The sequence below is a fragment of the Emydura macquarii genome, unplaced genomic scaffold (genome assembly GCF_026122565.2).
Source record: "Emydura macquarii macquarii isolate MOO-44397 ecotype Brisbane River unplaced genomic scaffold, CSIRO-AGI_Emac_v2 contig_1451, whole genome shotgun sequence".
Taxonomy (NCBI): domain Eukaryota; kingdom Metazoa; phylum Chordata; order Testudines; family Chelidae; genus Emydura; species Emydura macquarii.
In genome coordinates this window covers 22,501,641-22,524,709 of record NW_027131588.1, presented here as the reverse complement: position 1 = coordinate 22,524,709, position 23,069 = coordinate 22,501,641, and the positions used below count along the sequence as shown (strand labels likewise).

Here is a 23,069-nt window from a genome sequence, read left to right as displayed (position 1 = left end):
ATTCCTAGCCCATGGTACTCCTGTGGTTAGATAGTAAGAAACTACCTTGTTCCTTCAAGAAAAGACTGGTTTAATACAAGGCATCTATAAAAAATGCAAACTCAGAATCTCCCATCCTTTGTCCTAAATTATCCTTATTTTCAAAGGTAATGCAGCATGTTCATCAAAGCAACACACAAACCACACAGGGACATTAACTGTAAACCTTCCAAAGAACGCAAAAACTACAGGAAAAGCTCAGTACGAAACAAAATCACAGAGTTTTCAGTCCAGCGTCAAAAATCCCACTGATGTCAATGGGAGCTGGGGAAGTGCTGCAGAAAGGAGACTGTTCCTATAAACCATCAGGAACGCTGAGGATTCTAACACCTCGTTTATATTTTATTGTTTAACAAGGTGCAGTGTTGTGCCATGGGAATAATGTATCTTGCCATTTGCACTGATGGGAGGGACGCTTTCTTAATTTAGTTTGAGTTTTGTGCTTAATTTATTCAAAACTGCAATGCATCCCAAGTGCTTTACAAGATATTAATAGTTACACCTGACAAAGGGATCAATTTTGTTTCCATTCAAGCTGCCATTGACTTCAAGTGGAGCAGGGCCAGGCTATCGGGGCCTGACTATGATCTCGCGGAGACCTGTGGAAATCGGAAGAAACTCCATTGCCATTGATGGAGTCCCACCAGTGTGAAAACCCTGCACCCAGGGCTAATGTCTCCTTAGCATCGCCCTCAGCCCCTATCTCAGCCCAAATGGCCAGGCAACAGCACTCAGATAGAAAGAGACATCGGCCAGTTCACACAGTAGCAGATTAAGTAACGAAAGCAGGTGGCATGAATCCATGTCAGAAACAACTTGATATGGCGAGTTCTCAGAAATAACAGAGCAGAGAGACCATCCTTCTAATGCCGCCTGTCCCTCTTTCAGTATGTGCTACCCAGTCAACAAAGAGAAAATAGGCCCGTTTACCTTCATCTCGTTTGCGTTTGTTGCTTTCAGCACTGGGGGATGTAATTCCCAGGATTCCACTAATGGAGTAGGAGGAGCCTGCGGACTCAGTGCTCACAGAGGAGACTTGGGTCACGGACCCCGTGGAGGCTGGAATTAAAAGCAAAGCCGTCAGCGTGCAGATGAACATGAAAGGCAAAGTGTGCACACAACTCCAGCCATCCTAGTCCTCTTGGGACCACTCTGCCATGCACCTTTCCACACCCCCAGCCCTAACCGTTTCATCCGACTCTGCATTTCCCCGGCTAAGAAGCTGTACAGCAAAGCCTGATTTACTGCATTTCCTCTGACGCAGGAGTTTTGCAAAGGGGCTGACCCAGCATATCTTGTGCACAAACACTCAATTACCTGCAAAGGGGTGGGGGTTGTGTGTGTCCGTGTGATGGGGTTTACAGACCCCACACTATAACTAAAGGGGTGATGGAGCCGTACTGGGCCAAGAAGGCCCCACCCCTCATCAGCTGTGGAGCATGCTCCAAACAGCAATCAAGCAGGGGAGAATGAAGGAGCGGCTGTCTGCAGGAAGGCAGCCTGTTGGTATCTCTGGGGCAGAGGAATCCACAGGGGAAGGACCTGGATTGGGGGTAAGGCCTGATGGGACAGCCAGGGGCCTCACCCCTTTTCCTCTCTCCTTCTCCCTGACAACGGGGAAACACTGGACACTGGGAAGGGAGCTGCACAGCCCCAGATGACTACCTGAATCTCGGAGACTGTTTGGGAGGAGGGAAGCAGAGGGCTGTGATCACGCCCCAAAATGAAGAGTGCATTGAGGGGGGTAGGAAGTGGCCCAGGGGAGGCTGGTCTGGGGCATCAGCTAGAGGGGATGGAAACACAGCTCCCCACCTTGGTGCGTAGGCTGGGACCTGGTGGAGAGGGAGGGCCTCAGTCTCCCTGCCCTTCCCTCTGCCCCTAGCCCAACCAGAGACAACCTGGAGAAGGACAGCCTGTCACTTGGCCCCCAGGTTGCCAGTCAGACCCTAGGACTTTGAAGACCATTGAGTCGTGGCCTGCTGGCACCTAAGTGAACCCCGCTACAGCAAGGAATTGCAGCTTTGTCCCCACTGTACCACTCAGTGCAGTGCTCCATTCAGTTCGCTTCCCTTCCATCGGTACCACTGGGGTTCTGGTTCCTGGCATCAACTTTTCATTAAAACCACTGGCCAGCAGCAGTCACGGTGCACGGGTGGGCTACGGCCACTCCCTGTCATACTGAGCCAATAGGGTCTCATTGTTTCCTTTTACTCCCCTGTTTGTCTGTCTGCCTCTGTTCTCTCTTGTCTTATTCTCAGAGTGTAAGTTCTTTGGGGCAGGGACCATTCTTTTCTCTGTGTTTGTACAGTGCCTAGCATAGTGGTCCCTGACCAGGGTTCCTGGGCTCTAACGAGTAATAATAACAACACTGTGTTTGTCTTATGGCACACTGGGGCCTCTTTTAGCATTCTGCCTGCCACGCCGATCAAATATCTTCTACCCACACCTCACAAATGTCGAAGCACACGTTGCGCTTTGCCTACAGCTTATCTTTTTTAAGTCGGCTCATTCTCTATACAAGAAATTTAACATCCCATATTAAGCCACTAATTAAGAATCTAATATGATGTGGAGTTAACCGGAAGCCACAACCCAAGACTGCTGAGACATTATTAGTGGGGGAAGCACAGGGCTGGTAAGCTAACAGTCGTAGTGCTTCAGTGAGCCTTTTGTATTAAACTCTTCATCCTGACTGCCGTCGCTGCAACGGGGGAAGAAGAGTCATTCACCAGCTTTACACGGAATACTAAATAGGAGGAAAGTATAAGGCAACTGCCCTGCTACGGGAACCTTTTGAAGGAGGATTACCAAGACAAGACTCCATTGTCTAAATGTCTGGTTATCAGTTTACAGCTGGAAAGAGGTGGAATGGGTTTGGATGGCTATGATAATCATAATTTAAATAATGCTTAGCACTGACATATTGCACTTTACATCTTCAAACTGCTTTGCAAGCACAACTGATTAACCTTCAACATAACTCCTAGGAAGCAAGTAATTAAATAATAACATCCCATTAGGGAAACAGGCAAAATGGTTAAGTGATTTGACCGAGGACACAGAGGGAATTAGTGGCCAAGCCAAGAGTTCTAATCCCAGCACTGACTCCCTCAGTGACCTTGGGCACAGCACTTAACTACCTTCCTTTGGTTTCCCCATCCATACTTAAACGCCTCCCTGGAGCGTGGTAAAAATTAGTCAATGCGCATAATTCACTGCCTGGATTCTGTCAGCACAAATAGGCAGAACCCAGGCTGCAGGTCCCCGGCGGGGGCGGGGGGAATCTACCCAGAGGTAGGTGAGGAGGGAACAAGCTACATGCCCGCCAGCACTGATCTGCCAGGGGGCCAAGAGCCAAACAGCGCAGCACACAAAGTGAGCAGGGCCAGCTGGGGAGAGAGGGTGGAGCTAGAGCACCCCGGAGCTGTCCAGGATGTGAATTAAAGCTGCCTCCCTGGGGCAGAGCGTCTCAGGTAGGATCGGTGGGGTACTGACCCTGTCCTACAGGCGGTGTTCTTAATGATGAGCAATGTGAATTTGGAGATGCACACATCCTTTGGCCCAGGGCACTGGGGTAGTGTCCTGCTCTCTGGATGCAGGAGGAGATGGGCTGTCACATTTGCCACTCCACAGCCACTAATCCCAGAGTGCAACTGGCACCCCAGCAGGGAGAGTCAACGCTCCGTTTGTGCTCTGCGGCCACAGCGGACAGATGAGCCACCGAGCTTCCCTCTGTGCAGAACAAAGAGGAGTCAGGACTTGCCCTTGTAAAAACAAAGGCCGGATCCTCTGACACCATCAGGAGTTTTGCTGTTGAGCTCGCTGGCAACACCATCGAGCCTGAAACTATCCTTCACACTAGCTGCTGCTTTTCTTCCTCAGAGGGTCTTGTAGTCGCTTGCTTGATTAAACGACTCCCAATGTTTGGCTGTAGTGTAATTTCTCCGACACATCTCAGAGAGCTACCGCAGTGATACGGGGTCCTTTCTATAGCGCTTTCCACTGAGTATCTCAAAAAGCACCTCAGAGATTTATCAGTTTAACTTCCCAGCGCTCCTGCGAAGTGAGCATTACCCCCATTTTACAGATGAGGACACTAAGGCAGAGAGATTAAGGACCAGATTCTGCTACCTCTACTTTACATTGAGCAGTACCTTATCCCACCAGGGCTATTTGCAAAATAAGGTACCAGACCCACAAGCAAGACAACTATGGAGGTCCCACAACTATTTTGTGGCATAGGTGGTAATAAAACCCACACTGCCTGAGTCCTCGTTGTGCACCTTCACCGCAAGGTCACTTTTTCTTCCCCTGCCTTTAGAAAACTTCCAGGAAACACCTTCCTACCAAGAAAGCAAACCCAAGATTAACCTTTTAAAGAGATTAGCTATAAGGGACAAATCTTGGTTCAACTGAAGTCATTAATGTCCACCACTGTCTTCATTGCATTCTGTGCATAAGGAGGCATGAATGCTGTGGGAAATGGAAATGGGAAACTCAACCTTATGAATTGAGTTAATATACCTATAAAGGAAGAATATGCGGTTGCCTAAGACAATGTTTAGAGAAATCAAAAATCTCCACAAACAATTAAGTGGGCTGAGACCACCAACTCCATGAACAACAAAAATGTGTTAATCGGGGCTGCTATCTCCGGATAAAAGCTGCATCAGAACTCAACTAAAGCACGTTGCTCTGCCCTCAATGTCAAGAGTCTGCATCTGAATTCGGCAGGAGGAGGAGGGAAGAATAGGAGAAGAAAGTTTGGAAAGTTTTGGTACCTCTTCACTCAAGACTGCAAGTGCACAAAGAACTATGGAAGGGATGGTTGATAGAAGAAAAAAAATACATTCAAAACTACTTACTGACTAATGATGCAGAAAATGTTATGAATAAGTAACCCTTTCTTGATTTATTACTTTAATTATCTGACATTCTATAGACCCCCATTAGTGGGGGGGTTTTGGTTTAGATTTCAATTTTCTGTCTCCTGGTGAAAGCTATTTATCATAATAATCAGTAAAATTCAAAACCTTTTAGCAGTATTTATAAAATTCATTTACCATGTTCAACCTTTGCAGAATGACAAAGAAGGTGCATTAGTACGTGTGCTGAAGTGTTTTATGCAGAATTATCTGTCCATAAGAATGATTAAAAGTTCTTTAGAATATTTGTATTCCACTATATTATTTTTTAATATAAAAAAAAGTTTGCCTTACCTATGCTGTGACCAGAGGCTGGGACTTGCTGGTTGGGTGGTTGCTGTACCTTCGTCCGTATGATCCTGCATGTAGTTGAAAAGAAACAAATGGCGACTTACTATCAGGCATGCACACAGTAGAAGCTGCAGGTAAATCACAGCAGGACATGGAGAACATCAGAAGCTATTTCGTCCCTTCAGGATACTCAGATCCTAAAAGAAATATCTTTTCCTGTATTATTCAATTGAAGCGTAGTGAAAGTTAGACAGCTGGGCAAAACGAGGGCCAAATTTTCTAAAGTGCCAAAGGCTCAGATCCTCAAAGGTATTTAGAAACCTAACTCTTCCTGAAGTCAATGGCAATAGGGCATGTACATACATCTGAGGAGCTAGGCCTACGTGAGTTAGGAGCTTAGCTGAATTTTCAAAAATGCCCAGGCACATAACTCCCATTGATTTCAGTGAAATTAGACACCTAAACATATTTGAAAATCCCACTAGGCACCTATCAGCATCTGTAGGTGCCTAAATACCCTTAAAAATCTGGCCCTAAATCACTTTTGAAAAGACTTTAGACTCCAAAGTTTCTTGGGCGCTTTTGAAGTTTTTACCCCAAATCAAATGTAATACTGAAACCAACAAATCTTGGACGAAATGCAAGCCCTCAAAACTCAAAAATTACACTGTCATAACTGGAGACTCCAGATTATCTTCCGCTTTCATTCACACTGGTGCAAATCCGGAGTAACTCTATGAACTTCAAAGGAGTCGCTCCCAATTTACACCATTGCTGCCACAGAGCAGAATCTGTTACAATTGTGCATGTGGTGTAGAAAGATACAGAGAAATAAAAGGAAGGACAGATGTTGTCTTTTTGGAAAGTGGGCAGTAAGCAAGAAACGCAACGGGAATGTTCTGGCAAAAACTACAGTGGCAATGTATTAACGGGAAACATAGGGGCTGAGACTTCTCCCCATGACATAAATGAAGTTTTGCCATTGAATTCAGTGGAAAGACGATCAGGCCCAAATACTGATAGCATGCTCTTGACCCAGCTAGTACATAGTTCATTGACAAGAACCCATAGAATACGTGTGTGTTTTATGTACTATTTTGACAGAATGCTGTGGTGATGATTTCTCTTGGGGCTATTTAACAAACTAGTTTCCCAGTTTATTCCTTGCTATATCCCAGTTTTTTTGCACATTGTGTTCACCCAAGAATTGCCAAAACTTCATTCACAAACCAACCATATAAAGTTATAACATGGGTCTGCATTTGTGAGTATAGCCAATCCAAAAGAAAGAAGCTTAAAAATTATTCCCAGACCAGCGCTTTACCAGGCAGATTCCTGTTTCGTAAAACCAGCTTTCTGCAGAATTTTTAGCTGTTCCCACTAGATTTTTTTCTATTATTTTACAACAATTCAGCAGTGACCACAATAGTAACAACCCCTTACTCTTTACAGAGAGTTTTTCACCAGACGGTCTTTACGCTCTTTATAAAGGAGGTCAGTGTCATTATCCCAGTTTGAGAGAAGGGAAACTGAGGCACAGAAAGAGGAAATAACTTGCCCAAGATCTCCCAGCAGGCTAGTGGGAGAGCCAGGCATAGAATCCAGGTCTCTGAGTCCCAGCCCCCTATGCTAACCACTAAATCACATGGCCTCCCCGTATCTCTCTCCTGAGCAGAAAGAGCTGGTGAGATGTGCTTGCTAACGCAGAGACTGACTTCCTCCCTGTCTCTCCCTCCCGCCCTGAAAGCTGCGTAAAGCAGCCTGGGGTGCCGAGCGACCACCACTATACCTCACCGCAGGTGGGTTTAACCTGATTTGATGACATGATGCCTGGCAACACACTTTTCCTCCAACAACAAGCCCGGACTTTTGGAGCGGGTAACAGCCTAGATGCCGGCCCTGGTCTGCCGCTATTATTGAAGTCAATGAGAATTTGGCCACAGACCTCAGTGTGTGAGCAGGACTGAGCCCCTCGAGCGGGATCCAGCTGCACAAGAGTGAAGATGGGGAAATAAGAGTTTGCACCAGGATTTTTTAGTTGTCAGAATGACTCAAGAGAATTCAGGGCCTTCTTACATGGAAATATCTTTATTTCTGGAGGGCTAGAGGATAATAAAGCAGCTGGTGAGCTTGCAAATTACATGAGTGAAGCTAATAATTATGATTAATTAAACCTTATTGTCATGGACTTGCTCCTGCTGAGAAGTATCATATTATTACTATTAATTAGTATTATTAAGGATTGGTTCTATGAATTGAACCTATCCCAAATTCTGCTACACAAAAGCAGAACCCTAGTCTATCTAGGTTCTGATCCTTTGATCACCAGTGAAGTGTCTAAGCACCTTCCAGTAGTGCATCAGGCCATGTGACACACATCTGCCACGTGTTACCTGAACTCACGCCATACGAGAAGGCATCCAGCCCCTAAGGGGGTGAGCGCAGAATAAGAACCCGCACAGGCTAGGCTGCCCGGCGTGCAGGCTGGCTCAGCGGTGCTGCACTGCCGTCACTGCAGGCAGCGCCTTAGGACCTCCCTTCCTCCCATGAAGCAGGGAGGCAAGGTGGAGTGGAGCAATGCCGTGACGCCACTCCACTTACTCCACGTGTGGGCTGGGCAGCCATTGAACATATTGCAAACAACTTCCGACAGGGTCCAAAGTCAACGGAGAGAGGGTTACATTTTAAAAGCATCTCTGTGATTTATAAACCTACGTCCCATTTTCAACCTCACCAGGCACTTGTCTGCATTTTTAGGTGTCTAAATACCTTTAAAAATCTGCCCCAAGTCACTTTTGGAAATGCTCCTAAGTCACTTAGGTGCTTTTGAAAATGTTACCCATAATGCACGTTGTATATGTACATATACATGTAGGTATGTAATGTGCATGAGATTATATTATATCTCTCCCACCCTGGCCTGTGTCTGCACTACAGCCCTCTGCTTGTTTTGATGATTTTCACCGTTCAGTTCTGTGCTTTGCCCTTCTTCGCCAAGAAAAACAAATCCTGAGTGTAATAGTTCAAACTAAATGGGAACTTTACATCTCACCCTATGTATGCACGCCAGCACCTTGGCTCCTGTTCCAGAGCTGCGGTTGGCAACAGCTATGGAATATAACTCACGTGCAGTTGAATTTCAGATCACCCCCTGGCCGGCAAATCTTCCCACAGAGCTCTCAGACCTTCCCATAATGGGATGATCTGCTTTTAAAGGGACTGACCTGGCAGACTCTGAGTCACAACAATAGTCCTTAACTACACGAGAAGTCCCACTGACTTGATGAGCAAAGATGTGCAGGAGCAGACCCTACTGCTTAAAGTTAAGTACATGCTTAACTTTAATCCTGTGCTTGCCTCCCCTGGAGTGCACAGTTGAATAGGGATGGGCAGCAAAATTGGAGCCTATTGTATTTGGAGTAGATTCCAGGCTTATTACCCTATGTCGGGTTTTTCTTACATGTGCTTGCAAGTCCTGAAAAGCAGGAAGGGGTTGTAAGGTAGAAAAAAACAATTCTTCACAATAAAACAAACTAAAGCAAAAGGAATGAATGTATTTCAAAGGTAGGCTCTGAGCCACAACTGCAGATGGATGAGAAAGGTTGAGATTTCCACCAAATGGGGTTGCTTACAAATCACGGAACAACTTTTTAAAATGTAATAGTGATTATTCCATGATATCATTGGTACGAGAAACATGCTGCAGCGGCAGAGAAGGCGACAAATGAGTGAAATGTGAAAGCCGGATTAAAACGTGCAAGAGGCCTCGTTAGATTGTAATCTCTTTAGGGTAGGGTGTGTCTCTTGATTATGTGTCTGTAGAGCACCTAACGCAATGAAGCCCTGGCCCCCAAGGTGCAATAATTAATAATAATAATAATAATAATAATTAATAATGCTACCGGTGAAGACAATGGCAAAACTCCCATGGATTTCAGTGGGAGTCTAGCTGGCCCTCAGTTACTTGAGGACATCAAGTATTAAGATTTTCTTTCAGCCCCCAGTTTCTGATTTGTTTCTCAAACAAATGTCTTTCTTACCCAAATCTGCACATCTCTCAGTATTACCGAAGGCAGCTAGGATTTCATTCCAGTTAGGAAACTGCAGACAGCTTTAAACATTTTGAATTGTCTACCCAGTCTTTGCACTTATTCCCATGAATCTGTCACCTAACATTTGATTAGGAGGGAAAGGGCTACCTGTTATTTTTAAAAATCATGTAAGAGATTATTAATATTTAAGGGGCAATTCCACAAGTGCATCCAGGCTGGCATCCCCAAATGGACTTATAAAATATTATGGCATCTCTTTATTACATGTCCATAAATACAGATGGAAAAATTTAGAGTTAGCTGCATTCTGGGGATCTGGATGAAACTGCATGAAAACTATCTGGATTTTTAGAACCGCACACATACACAAAAATGGATGCACAGCCCAGCACGGTCTTTGTATTCCCTTCTGAATTTAAAGGGGTTTTCTGTAGGCACCCTGTTGTTGACTATGAAAACCTCTCTGAGAAGAATACCGCTGAGCATAAAGGGTGGTTGCTTACCATCTATGAGAATGTTTAGGTGATCTGTATCCCTGACTTTAGACACTTGTTACTGACTTTTGTAACTTTTCACAAGATGTTTCTCAACACTGTTATGATGAACACTTGTTTTTCTCTTCGATGTGAGCTAATACCTCATCCATGGAGCATGTGAGTCTTGGTTTCCTAAGCAGTTCTGGTTAGGGTTAATGTAGGTGGAGCACGTTAAAAAAACTCATTAGTCTTTGTACCTCTCTAAAGGGCCCCCACCCTCTGCCCGTGGAAGTCAACGGCAAATGACCTTGCAAGTGAGGGTCTCAAAGTCCCTTATAAACTTAATTAACCCACAACACGCTCCTCTGGGTAGGTAAATTTACCACTCATTTTACAGGTGGATAACTGAGGCACATAAAGGTTACAGACCAGATTCCGTCAGCCTTATTCATGGTGAGTAGTTACTCCACGCAGCATGAATATGGCCTAAGGGAATCCAGAAACACTGACATGCTCTAACCACTACACCCCACTCATTCCCACCTTCAGCTGCTAGAAATCTGGATTCAAACCTTTTTCAGATCACCAGGAGTCCAGATCTCTAGTGGTCTCAGTCTTATCCCTAGGGGAGTGTTTATACTGTGAAATCTTTTGCTGCCCAATCCAGCACTGCCAGCACTCTCAACTCAAACAAGCGTGGGACTTTAAAGCAAAAGAACTGCAGGTCAGGACTGGGATGCACAGGGACAGCAATTGCTCAGAATATGCCCCATGCTTGTCCTGTGCTCAACCATGTGGCTGCCAAAGTCATCCAGGAAACACACCCAACCCGATTCCTTGCAAGTGACCCAAAGCACCCAAGTGAGCAGATGCTGCAAATTCTAGCGGTGAAAGCCACTGATCAGTGCTGTCCAAATCTGTACCTGTTAATTGAGCTGACGCTGGGCACGGTGTCATTGTCACACACTCGCTCGGCTAGGAGTCTGTCCCTGATCTCCCAGGCAAACATGGTGGGATTTTGGCGTTTATACTCTGCAATTTTTTCGACGACTTTGGGTGTGGCGACCTTTGGTTTGGATCCTCCAATCACTCCAGGCTTAATGCTCCCAGTCTCATAGTACCTGGGATGGAATCCAAGACAAAGCTTTAGTTACCAAGAATTGGCAGACAAGAAGGCTGGAGATTTACAGTATGCACATTTTTAGCGTAACAGATCTCCAGTCACTTCTAAGATACATCTGCACTTTCACTCATACTTCCTAGCTACATAGGACAATAGATTAATTTATAGTAATTGGAAATGGGCTCCAGTACAAAACATATATTTTTCCATAACAGCAAGACAATAGAAACAATGCAAGATTAAAGGGCATGCTGGATTCCTAAATTAACTGGCAACGTGTGTTATTAATCAGAAGTCGGGGCAGCAGCAGAAACAAATCACATTCCGCACCACTTTTTGTAGTGAACTCTTTTGTTCTCTAAACTCTGTTTAGAGGGAAATTCACCTTCATTAATGTAAATGCCTTGTCAGCACTTCACAGCCACATGAAGATCAGGTAAAGTAGCACCATGACCAATATTTGCAGCGTACATTTGAAGTAAGTATGCCAGTATAACATTTTGTTGTATTCTCTTTTACTGGGAGCTATGGTTTCAATATCCAGTTCTTAAGGGGAAACAAATATTTCCTCATCACTCTTCTCATAAAAAAGTAGAGTGCTTGGTTTCTTTATATTCATAGGGCCTGATACCATAACCCTTGCCCACATGAATAATCCTTGTACAAGTTGCTCTATTGATGTTGGTGAGATTTGTTGTGTGATTAAAAATTACTCCAATCAGACAGAATGATAGACACGGTAGCAGCTGCTCAGATGGTGTAAATGGGACCAACTCCATCTGAACTGCAACAATTTATTCCCGCTGAAAACCTGACTTTTTTTTTTCATTAAAAAAAAAGCTTGGAAAATATTGCTCAGAGTGGGGTCTTGTTCTGTCCATAGAGGACCAGGAAGAAATCTAAGGAAGAAAACAATCTGCCTAAATGCTAAACTTAAAAGTTGTCCTGTAAATAATGACTTTGTTCTGGCTGTGAAAATTCAACGATGCTGTGCTCTTTTTTATAGTTAGTAATATTCTAAGAGCAGATGAAAAATAACATGTGAACTAACAGCAGAGGGATTGGTACTTTCTTCCCTATCACACCTTACTCTAAAAGCCTTCTGCACATAGAGCTCCCATTTCTTTATTAGCTCTCCAGACAGGGAGACCTTGCCAGACAAGCCCTGGCTGTATCATCTGAAACCTGTTCATAGACCTTGGCAGAGTTCATATTTTAAGCAGGATCTTTATTAGAACCCACCCAATAAAAACATATGTTCACTTAATATATTTTCTCTGCAGATACTTGACATCTGTGTTGTCTGGGGAAAAACAAATCTCCTAAAATATCTCTGATGCAAAAAAGCATAAACATGTTACGGGACCAAAGTCTGACTGTGTATCGAGGGCAGTCGTATTCATCAAATTTCTTCTGCATTACAGGTTTATAAGCTTCCTGTGGGCATTCTCTTTTCAGGGCCTAAAAAATCCCTTTAATGGGAGTGACAAGATGATGTGTGCACCTGTTTTCACATGAGTTTGGAACAAATGGCCTGTTCCACTTCTGTCTCCATGCACTCATTTGAGTACTAGTAATGCAAAGGAATGGATTAACTCTTTTGGTTGCCCTGAGTTGAGTCTAACAATGAATTTAGGGCAGGAAGGAAACATTTGCTTCCTTGGGTGCATGATAAAATAGTGTTGAGAACACATTTGCATGATGAAGCTAAAAAAATCATGCCTATGAAAAATGACCATTCAAACTGGACCCTAGACATGGCGTCCCTCCAGGAGTAAAGCTCCAGAACTGGGCTCTGCTAAGCTTAGTGCTGCATTTCTAGCCATTCACAATTTTCACAGGGCAAATAAAAAGTGGACGATTTTATAAAAATTCCTCTCTCTCTCTCTCTCTCTCTCTCTCTCTCACGTGCGCACGTGATCACTGGTGGTTGCCCCTGGCTTACTGTTGCCTCCAGCTCTGGACAATGTAGCCAACCAGAAAACAGGCAACGGACAAGCAATTTGGCGATGCGTATTGGACTCTGGACACAAACAGGACCCTGTGTTGCTAGATAGCGATTTTGCCTCATTGAAGGACCATGGCATAGAGGCTAAGGGCCTGAGCTGATCTCCATTAAAATCAATGGAAAGACTCCAACTGACCTTAAAGGGCAAAGGATCAGGCCCCAGAATAACTTAATCCCAATTTCCCTGTAAAACTGGGATTGCCAAAGTGTGCCCTACAGATCCACGAAAACCTACAGAATTCCACAGGGCACTCTTCCTGTCTGGCCAGTCTCATCTTTAATTTAGGGCATGGCCCACAGAGACTACAGCTCCCACAATGCAATTCTCTCTCTCAATCTGGCCACGACCCCATACTAAAGAGGAGGGCAGCTGCACTCTGCTTGATTTTATGCAAATTAGATCCGGCCCTCAAGCTTCAGGCAGGTTGCCAATGAACCCCCTCAGATGGGTGAAGGGCAGACGCCCCTGTTGTAATGCTTCATGAGCTATCAGCTACGGTCTGCCTCATTCTGCAGCCGTCCAGATCATCGCCCAAATGCTCACATTTATTTCTTTGAACGTTTCACGTTTTTTTCAAGGCTTGACTAAAAACAAGCGGATTCAAAAACTTTCAGTTCCAGAATTTGGAATCAAATGGATTTACGTGTGGATTCGTATTTTTTCCCCACCCACAGCGGCTCCAATTACAGTGACATTTTGCCCACCGTAATTATTAGTTATGAAAATAATGAGCTATGAAATTCCAATTTATTGTTAACAACTTAAATGACAAAACTCCAGAGCTGCTCTCTCAGTTCCATAATGCAAATATACCTAATGACAAATCTATTCAAATCTGAACCAGTGAAAGGGTTGGACTTCTCCCCGGCAGGCAGATGAGTTGCCTGTTTGTTGGCTTTGCATGGATACTAATAAATATTGTTAGTAAATCTGCTAGAGTAGTGAGGGTATCACAAACAGGACTGTTGCCATTCAGACTGGGGATTAAGGACCAGCATTTAGAACAGATTCAAAGATCAAACAGAAGGAAGCAGCCTGTGGCAGGCAGGAAAGTTCCACATAAAACACAAGAAAAGTCTCTCTCTCAGAAAGAGTAAAGACATCAGAGCCTAAATGTCCTTTCAGTTGTACCAGTGTAAAATCAGGTGTAATTTAGTAGAGTGCTAATGGAATTACACTGATGTAAAACTGTTGCATGTGAGAGAAGAACCAGGTCCACCGGATTTCTGGGACCTTCTGTGCATTGCTCATGCCTGGCTCTTATAGCACTAGAATAGCCAACTGAATAGGACAGCAGAGAAGATTCTCCAGTATAGAGAATGCGTTTCATGGAATAAGGGCAAGAGAATCCTTAGCTTTGCCAGATTAATTTCATTCTGCGTATTGCATTTGTCCATACAGGATTGCTGCTGCAGTTATTTCAAGGGGAAGATTCTATGTACACTGCTAGACAAATATTTGCTCTAACAATCTTTATAACTACAGTACAACCAATAAAACAGATCTATTAAAATTGGGGGAAAAAAGCAAAGGTCAAAATATGACTAATGCCAGTGGAATGCAGACAACGAAGTTAACTCAATCGTTAATGCTCAATAAACATTTTAAAACTTCTCTGAGTTACAGAGAGAAAATAGAAGGTATTAGAAAATATATTCTCCAGCTAAAAGTTCCTGAGATACATGAGTTCCAGTGCATTTAAAACCAGTGATCTACACAAATGATATTCAGATTTGTGCACAAGGAATTAAAATAAAAAGTGATGACTTTCCTGAATCTAAATCAAGTTCAAAATCAAATTCTGAGAGGCTAGAAACTTTTTTTGTTTTTTAATTCACTATTGCTATACTACTTTGAGTATCTCCAATCAGAACAGATGGCTACTCTCAAAGTATCAAAATTAAGAGAGTTAATGGTTACTTATGGTACTTTGCTTTCTGATTAGAAATATATCTTATTACAAGAATAAAACAAGCTTTAAAATGAAATTATTGTGACAAATTTCAAAAGAAGCCATGTAAATGAGTGCGCTGACTGACAACTGCTCTGGGTGGTTTTAGGTAGTGAAATGATGTGCTAAAAATAGCAAGCTTTTTAGAAAATAAAAGGGGTAGTTTTCACTGCATGATTCATAACTTCTGGTTTTTCCATTTTACTGCAGATGACGCACAGATTTGTCTATTTGTTCAGTACACACAGGTGCAGGAAATTTAGACCACATGTGGTATCCTGCCCCTACGCTTCTTTAGTTATTTGCAATCATTTTTGGTGAAGTAAATAAACAACCAAATAAATAAATAAATAAATCGTCACTTTCACTTCCCAAGTCAGACATCTTAAACTGTGACTGACTGATCCTAAGCAAACTCCTGTCAATTCCTAGGTCATTTCTATCAGTCTCCATTTGACTTGTTTCTTGTTTTATAATCTTTGATCAAGGGACAGTGTTTGATATTTTCCTTTACAGAAACAAAGTTACCTGCCAAGAATTTTGCTGACACAACCATGGCTGACCCGTAGCTGCCTGGAGATGTCACACGGCCTGACACCTTGGTGGGCAAGCTCCACAATCCTTTGGCGGACAACATCAGGGAGTGGACGACCATTCACAAAAACACCCCCTAATTGATTCACTCCTCCATGTCCTAAAACACATGGGAAAAAAACAAACAAGCAGAAAAAAGAACATATTTGTGATAGCTGAAAGACATTTCTCTACTGCAATCCTGTTTAGCCACAGATTCCTCCTTCACAATGATCAACTTCACTCCTCATCAAGAGTTTAAACATTTTCAAATTACTGAGCATCACTTACTGAAGAGGCAAGAAAAATGAAAAAAGATCTAAGAACTAATTGTGTTCTCACAGCAATTTCATACCACTGTAAGCCCACTGGTTTCAATGGCGTTCCTCTGATTTAAGTGACAGCAAAATCAGGCCTGGTTTAGAAAACAGCCTTTCAAATTACATTTTTAGGCCCAGACAAGTAGTACTCAGGCAATATTTCCCATTGAAACCAATGGGAGATTTTGCCTGAGTAAGAACTGCCTCTGTAAACCCTGTAGCTGCATGGTTAAGAAGTGACTTTTAGTCTCCCTACAAATATGAGGCTGAAGAAAAATAAGACTCAGACCGTTTTCCTTGTAAATTTAGTTTCATTCAATCAGAAGAGGGTTGCACCTGAATTTAAATATAGTTTACTTTTTCCTCTAAAAAAATGACTGCTTCATGCTTAACTTAATCAAAAGGGAAGAAATATGGAATGGTTTTTGCTGTTATAATTTACAACAGCCTCTGCAGATATTATGGTCCTGCAAATGAAATGTGAATGCTTAGCCCAGACACATACATTATTCTTTTTCTAGCAGATTTGCACTGTTCACCTTTAGCAAGGTGAATCACAGACCTGGTGTGAAATGGGACCCCGCTAGATGAATAGCAGCTAAACTGGGTAAAACCAATGAACATGTAATAATCTCATGGAGCAAGTGAGGAAATATAATTAACCCTCAAGTTGTTAATCATCCAAACTACTGTTATAACAGAGGGCTGGTGAAACTGAAAACAAATAACAGCAATAGAGAGTCCTGTTGCCAAAACTAGAACAAAAAAATAATAAGAAAAAATCTCTATTTACAGGGAACTTGAACTGTACAGAATAAGCTGACAAGTCAAATACCTCAGTGTTAAAAAAGGTTACATAAAGCTATTTTTATTTAAATCCAGTCATTTCCCGTTGATAAACTGCTGTCAAACTTTGTAAACACCTTCTAAAACTGTCAGAACACATAATGAATACACATAAAATATTTGATTGCTAAAGCCAGTTTAAGCCTGCACAGAGCAGCCAGTCACTGAAGTTCCTTGTCAATTTCAGAAGTGAATCTTTTTTCAGCACAACAGATCTTAGTGGAAGCTTCAGGTTCAAGGTGTTTCTGCTACAAAAATAAGTTTATTCAGAGCACATCAAGAGAAGTCTGAGGATAACCTTGTGCTGCATTTTCCAGAGTGATCCATCCCATCATATTAGGATTACAACTCCTATCTGTTTTGATTCTGAAATTCTTTTAAGGCCAGAAAAATAATGTCCTTATTGCTTTTAACACTACAAAACTGAGATACAATTCCACTTAACTGAAATAAACTAGCCTGAGGTTCCTTAGCGATTAGCAATTTCAATTATATTAAATTATTAACATCATATTCAATAAAAAACTGCATAGTTCTATAGTTTTTCACCTAGAAAAGTAATTTAAGTAGAAAGAAAAGAAAGAAAGAAAGAAAGAAAGAAAGTCAAATGGTAAACCATCAGCATTTCCGCCCACTGCCATCACCACCAAATAGACAAAAATAAACAACTGGATGAGTTTATCGGGATTATTTTCAAAGTAAACATGATTATAATAAGGCAGGAGGGAAAAGATAATGTGTTAATATTTGTTGTCAAGAAATATTAAATGAAAGCATTCTGTGACTTGAAATAGGTCATTCTCTGAACAGAGTTGTATTCTTCACATTGGGAAAAAAGAGCCCATGCATAACAAAGATCTCTCTGCGGGTTCATATCCCCAAATTTGTGCTAGACTAGACAGCCCCCACTTTGGCTCTGGGGAATGAAAATGCCCTCGATTCACAACAAAAGTACCCTGCTCTGGAAGACACTAACCAACAAACCGGACTTTCCATAAAGAGAATAGACTGATTGCAGTTGCTAAAGAATAAAGATGTAGGGATAAGTCATCAAGTAAGAATCAATGTTTTTATTAAAACCCACAGAACCCTGGCAAGCCAAGGGGAGATCACCTCCGTGCAGCAGATGTGTGCTCAGGAATAGATTGCTGAACCCGTGCAGGGTTGGATCCTTCTGGATTTCTAACAAAGGCGAGCTGCGCTGTGCTAATGAGCAAGCAAATTAGCCAACAGTTTGAAAATCTCTGTATTCTCAGGAAAGTGTACAGCCCTAAAACACTTCTGGCCTCCCTGTGGAGGCCAATGAATACCCCACCTCACTAGCTCACTCACTGCTTGCTCGTGTTTGCTCCAGAAATAAAACCACTTGAGTTCGGAGGCAAAGTCTAAACAGGCAGGATCCCCGCTTGCCCTGCACTCGATGGAGAGCAGGGCTCAGCAGTAATGTAAACCAGCCCGGGCTATGAGATTACCTGACTCTCCAGCTAGGGTCACTGTGCAGAGCAAATTGCTCAGCCTGTGTGAATTGCGCTGCCTGCATTCGTGTGCTGCAGCCGGAGAGGTTAAATGACATTAAAATAATCTGCAGCAGGGTTAAAGGAGCGTCCTCGAGCTTTTACTGGCCGTGAACGGGCTTTCGGATTCACACCATTCATCTTCTGGCTGGAGAAACTGACGGGATGGAAAGGGAATAACCAGTTCAAATGAAAGGAAAACGATCCATCCGTGGAGATGCCTTCTCCTCTTCCACTGTATGTGTCCCCATTAGCACCGGCTCTCCTAGCTAGCAGGTGGAAGTTCTCACTGAAGGAAGGCCACACAAAAAATGCTTTTAAAAATCAGATCTTCTTTACTGCCCCCAGTCAAGTCCAGAATCCCCGGAGCAGATCACAGGAGACACGCCAGGCTGAACCTCGCAGGGCAACAGTAGCAAATCCCTGTGAAAAACACACTTCAGTCCACGACTGGCTCTTCTGTGTTTTCCGGGCGGCTACATGGGAAAATTGCCCGATGCCAGGCGTAGGGTGGCATCATGAAACTAGAAAAACATCTAAGTCTGGGGCAAGTTTGGGGCACTATAGTGCCTATTGCTCAGAAATGTTAAAGCAAGGAACTTCATTATGGAACATATACACATCTATAGCTAAATATACACTATCTATGTATGTACTGTGGGTACTGTTATGTGAATATAATATAACAAAATATAATACAGACACAAAACACCTGTGTATGTGTATATACACATGTGTATTGTATATTCTTCATTGAGAAGTATTCAGTGTGTGTATGTATATACAATACATATATGTATATATGCATACCTATGTGTGTATTGTGTCTGTGTTATATATATGTATATTACACACACACATGTATAGTATATATTCACACACGTGTGTGTAATGTACTTGTATATGCAGATCTGTGGGGGGAAGTAGGCGGAAGATGGACAGAGGGGTCTCTGAGTTCACGCAGCTATTCCAGCAGCTGTGTGAGCATTACATCCTGCATTGCTGCTCTCTAGATTGGCTATAGGTGAAAACGTTGCTGATTCACAGCAAAGCCATCCCGTTTGCTAACAATGGGTATTAAAGAAAGTTGGGGGCTGGGGGTTTAATTATTAGCAGTGTCATTGCGAAAAATCAGATCCGAGTTGTTCTGTGTAAATATGACCTCGCACCTACAAATTAGATGGAAACTTTTGCAGAAGGAAAAGCCAAGGCTCAGCACCTCCAGGAACAAACGCCCTGTTCCGTGCTCTCCCGCTCGATTAGAAACCTCGGAGGGAAAGCCAGGCAGAGGAACACACAGAGAGGTGCCCTGGGAAATGATCCTTTGTCTTTCTCGATATGTCTGAGTTTTATTTTGGAAGCCCAGGTCCGAGCTCTCCATGTGGTGGCTAGTCCGGATCCGAGGCAGTTCCTCGCTGGCTCGGATTGCAGTCTGTCTGGCTTTCAGCTGCGCAGGTTACTCCACTGTTCGGGGAAACAGCTGACTTAGCACCTTCTTATTTGGCTATTTCTTCCCCCAGTTGAAATGTGCGTAATCTTTTTCCTCTCCTCGTACAGCGATCAGATTGGCTCCAAGTCCCTCAGCCTCCCATAACTACAAACGTCCAGTAGGAAAGGAAGGAGGAGGCTGGCTGATTATGATTATGATTATTCGGTTTGGGGCTAGTTGTAGCGCAGGTGAGATCCGGATAGCAAACGCAGCTACAGCTTGACGGGGTGCACTCCATCGCACATGCAAACTGGGGGGAAGGCCTGTGCTTTAGCTCTTCACATCTCAGCCCCCGTGTTTGCAGACTGGCAAACGCGTGCAGCAAAAAGAAAAAACCCAACATTGCAGGGGGAGTTGAACGACCAAAACTTTTAAACCGAGGCGCTGCCAAGGGAGCGGAGGCGCAGGGAGCATGTGGCTAACAGGCTATTTAACGTTCTGGGGTGGGCAGCTTGTTCTTAGCGCTGTGCTGTTTGCTGTTGTTGAGTGGTAGAAGAATCACCACTGCGAGTAAAGGAAAGGGCCAGCTCAGAGAGCCCAGCCCCTGAGCAGACTTTCGGAGTGAGTGCCAGGTCCGTTCAACCTACTACTTGGTTATGTATTTAAACCGAGAAACATGCCATGAAAATTCCACCGTGTTACCAGACAGACAGACAGACAGACAGGTAGATAGACGTTTGTCCCCACCTGTAAAAATCTGCCTTTCCTGGCGGCAAAATCCTAGCACAATGCAGCTACACTAGGCTGATTCGGATCTCCTTATATTACCTTCCATGTGCGCTGCAGCGAGCTGGAGTCAGGGAGTCGTTGCCTGTAGGTTTCAAGCTTTCCCCTCTAACGATAGTGAAGAAAATATGTGGGATTGTTATTCTTGGACCAGGAAAAAAAAAACAACCCAGGCGTTGTAAGCACCCAGCTCTCTGGGCAGCACCGAGGAATTTTTCCCGGACTGTGTCATGGCTTTGCTATACTTCCTTAGGAAATGATTCCTCGGTTTAGGGAATTCGGGTATTTGTTGGGTTTGTAGCTGATCTGGAGGTTGGTTATTGCTTGGTAGCATTTCGGAGGTGGCTGCACTCGGCTGTTTGCGCAGACATCGGTTGCTGAACGTATATCACCATTTGTGACAAAACCCAGCCTGGGCGCTTCTGCATGAGAGCACGAGGGAGAAGTTTGAGCCCCTTCCTCATGGGACAGTAAAAACATATATATTTTATCATGTTAGTATTATTATTTCACTGCTTTGGGCTGGGTAAAATGTGTCTCATGGGAGAGAACAGAATAGCTTGTAACGTACAGCCGAAAATTCAGCCAGCAATTCTTTTCTTTTTTCTTTTTTGAGCCAGTTGCACTAAATCTTTCCAGAAACAGATTGACTAGAATAGCAAAAAGAATAATAATCAAACGGGGGTTTTGCCCCTACATTTCTTTTTCTTCCCTAAAATTCCTGCAGAAGATATTGATTTATCATTATTTAGGTTAATGGAGGAAGCAGCTAAGTCCCTGGGTGGCTTTTCCACATATGGTTGCCCGTCAAATTAGCAGAAAAACAACTCCAGGAGAAATCTTGTTTTTCACTATTAATAATATTTGAAACCGTCGTTCTCCTAAATGAAAAGCTCGATTTGTGCATCAGTTACAATATTTTGATTTTTTTAAATAAAAAAAATAAAAATCAGGTTTTTTCCATTTACAGTTTTCTTTTCTTTTCTTTTTTTAAGCACGTTATTTTGAAAATGTTTTAAATACCAGTTCAGCTTAAAAAATAATTTGAGTTCTTTTAATAAAAAATGTTGCTTTTTTTTTTTTTTTTTTTTTTTTTGGTAGCTCATTTTATACACTTCCGTGTAAGTTTACAGTCTGTCCTTCCTGAGCCATCTGTGTGTCCTATTCTAAACTTATATTACTAGAGAGATAGACAGACAGACAGACAGATAGATAGATAGATCACGTTCTTTTATTTAGCACATCTGCCTCGGCTAAAAGGCTGTAGTGCACCAGGGAAATGTGATTAGTCCTTCTTTATATTTCCTTGAAATCTCTAGATCTAATCCAGCGTTTAACTCACCATGAGAGAAGATGTCATTTCACATAACGCTGTGTTAATGGACAAATCTTCCCCCAGTCTCTCAAGCACAACAAATCTGAAGTAAACACATTACACCCAGCCTGCGAACTTCCACAGCTCGCTCCAGCATTTGGGCTCTGCTCCACACTCTGCCTCCCTTAGACTCTGTCTCTTTAGGCTCTGCGAAAATGAATTCTACTTTTTGCAGAAGAAAATGATCTCAGACTCAGTTTATCCTTGATAACTGCCGGGTATTTTTAGGCTAAATCGATATTTTTAATTTAGCAAAAATGCTGCAGACCAAACTTTCCTGTAGCTTTCAAACACAACCTTTTCTTTAAGAGAGAGAGATTGGATTTAGAAATATTTGTACATAAATTCATTGCTCTAGCGAGGAAGTGACACGCACTAAAACAGGCTGTTTCTCATATTCCCGGACCCTGTTTTTCTAGTGAAGATTTCTCTCTAAAATTATCTGTACATAAATCACTGAGAAATGGGAAAAGTCAACGAAGGGAAACCTCGACTTTTTTAAGCCATGCAAAAAAGGGGGGCGGGGGAGAGAGACTCCCAGAAAGGGAGAAGCTCCGTGCGGTGGGGCCCTCGGAAGGATTTTGACTGTGCCGCTTACTTTCGGCCTTTGAACCGCAGCCTGATGCTAATCAAACAAAACCTGCAAACCTCCCTCTGTGGTTTCCACCTGCCCGGAGCAAGCCGGCGTCTGAAAGGTGCAGGCTGCTTCTCGCCTAGGAAGGGTTTAACAGGCGCTGCTCCGCAGTGAGGCGCGGGAAACATGATTGATTCTCTCGCAATCTTGCAGAAGTTTATCTGGTGAATTCAAGGGCCGGGGTGAGGGGGGGGGGGGGGTTGGAGAGCGAGCCGCCGGCGGCTGTTTTCTTCTCCGTCCTCCCTGCAAAGCGCAGGGCGAGCGCGGGGCTGCCTGGCCGAGCCGTGCCCGTACACCGACCCACAGCGCCCGGGGTGCGGGGGGAAGGGGGGAGAGAGAGACCGGGGGGAGCCGGGCGGCCGGAGGGCTCCCCCCGCCCGGCAGAGAAGTGGAAGGAGCAGAGCCTACTTACGGTGCATCGCCGCGAACGGGTCGTGCTTACAGTGTATTTCCATCGGGGCGGCGGGTCCGCACCCCCGCACCCCCGCGCGGATCCGGGCCGCCGGCCAAACTCGCTCCGTGCCGCTCCGTGGCGAGACGCGGGCTCCACGCCGCCGGCAAACCCCCTCCCCGGCCGCCGCCTGCCCCCCGCCGCCGCCCCGCGCCCCCAGCCCGGCCAAGCCCGTCCGGGGCCGGCGCGGCTCCTCCTGGCGGCGGCCGGGGCGCTGGCGTCGGGGCCGCTTCCAGTCCCGGGCGCGTCCGGCTCGGAGCCTCCTCTCGCCGCCG

General features: G+C 44.0%; 1 protein-coding gene across 1 annotated transcript in view; it reads right to left on the bottom strand.

The window, feature by feature from the left end:
* Window positions 1-22,798, bottom strand: part of PAX5 (paired box 5) — a 198,831-nt gene extending 176,033 nt beyond the window's left edge. The window contains exons 1-5 of the mRNA XM_067553470.1: window positions 22,756-22,798; window positions 15,395-15,560; window positions 10,707-10,904; window positions 5,259-5,323; window positions 970-1,098 (exon numbers count right to left, since the gene is read on the bottom strand). Of these exons, the coding sequence (XP_067409571.1) occupies window positions 970-1,098; window positions 5,259-5,323; window positions 10,707-10,904; window positions 15,395-15,560; window positions 22,756-22,798 (601 nt within the window). The remainder of the gene's footprint in view (window positions 1-969; window positions 1,099-5,258; window positions 5,324-10,706; window positions 10,905-15,394; window positions 15,561-22,755) is intronic.
* Window positions 22,799-23,069: the final 271 nt, after the last annotated feature.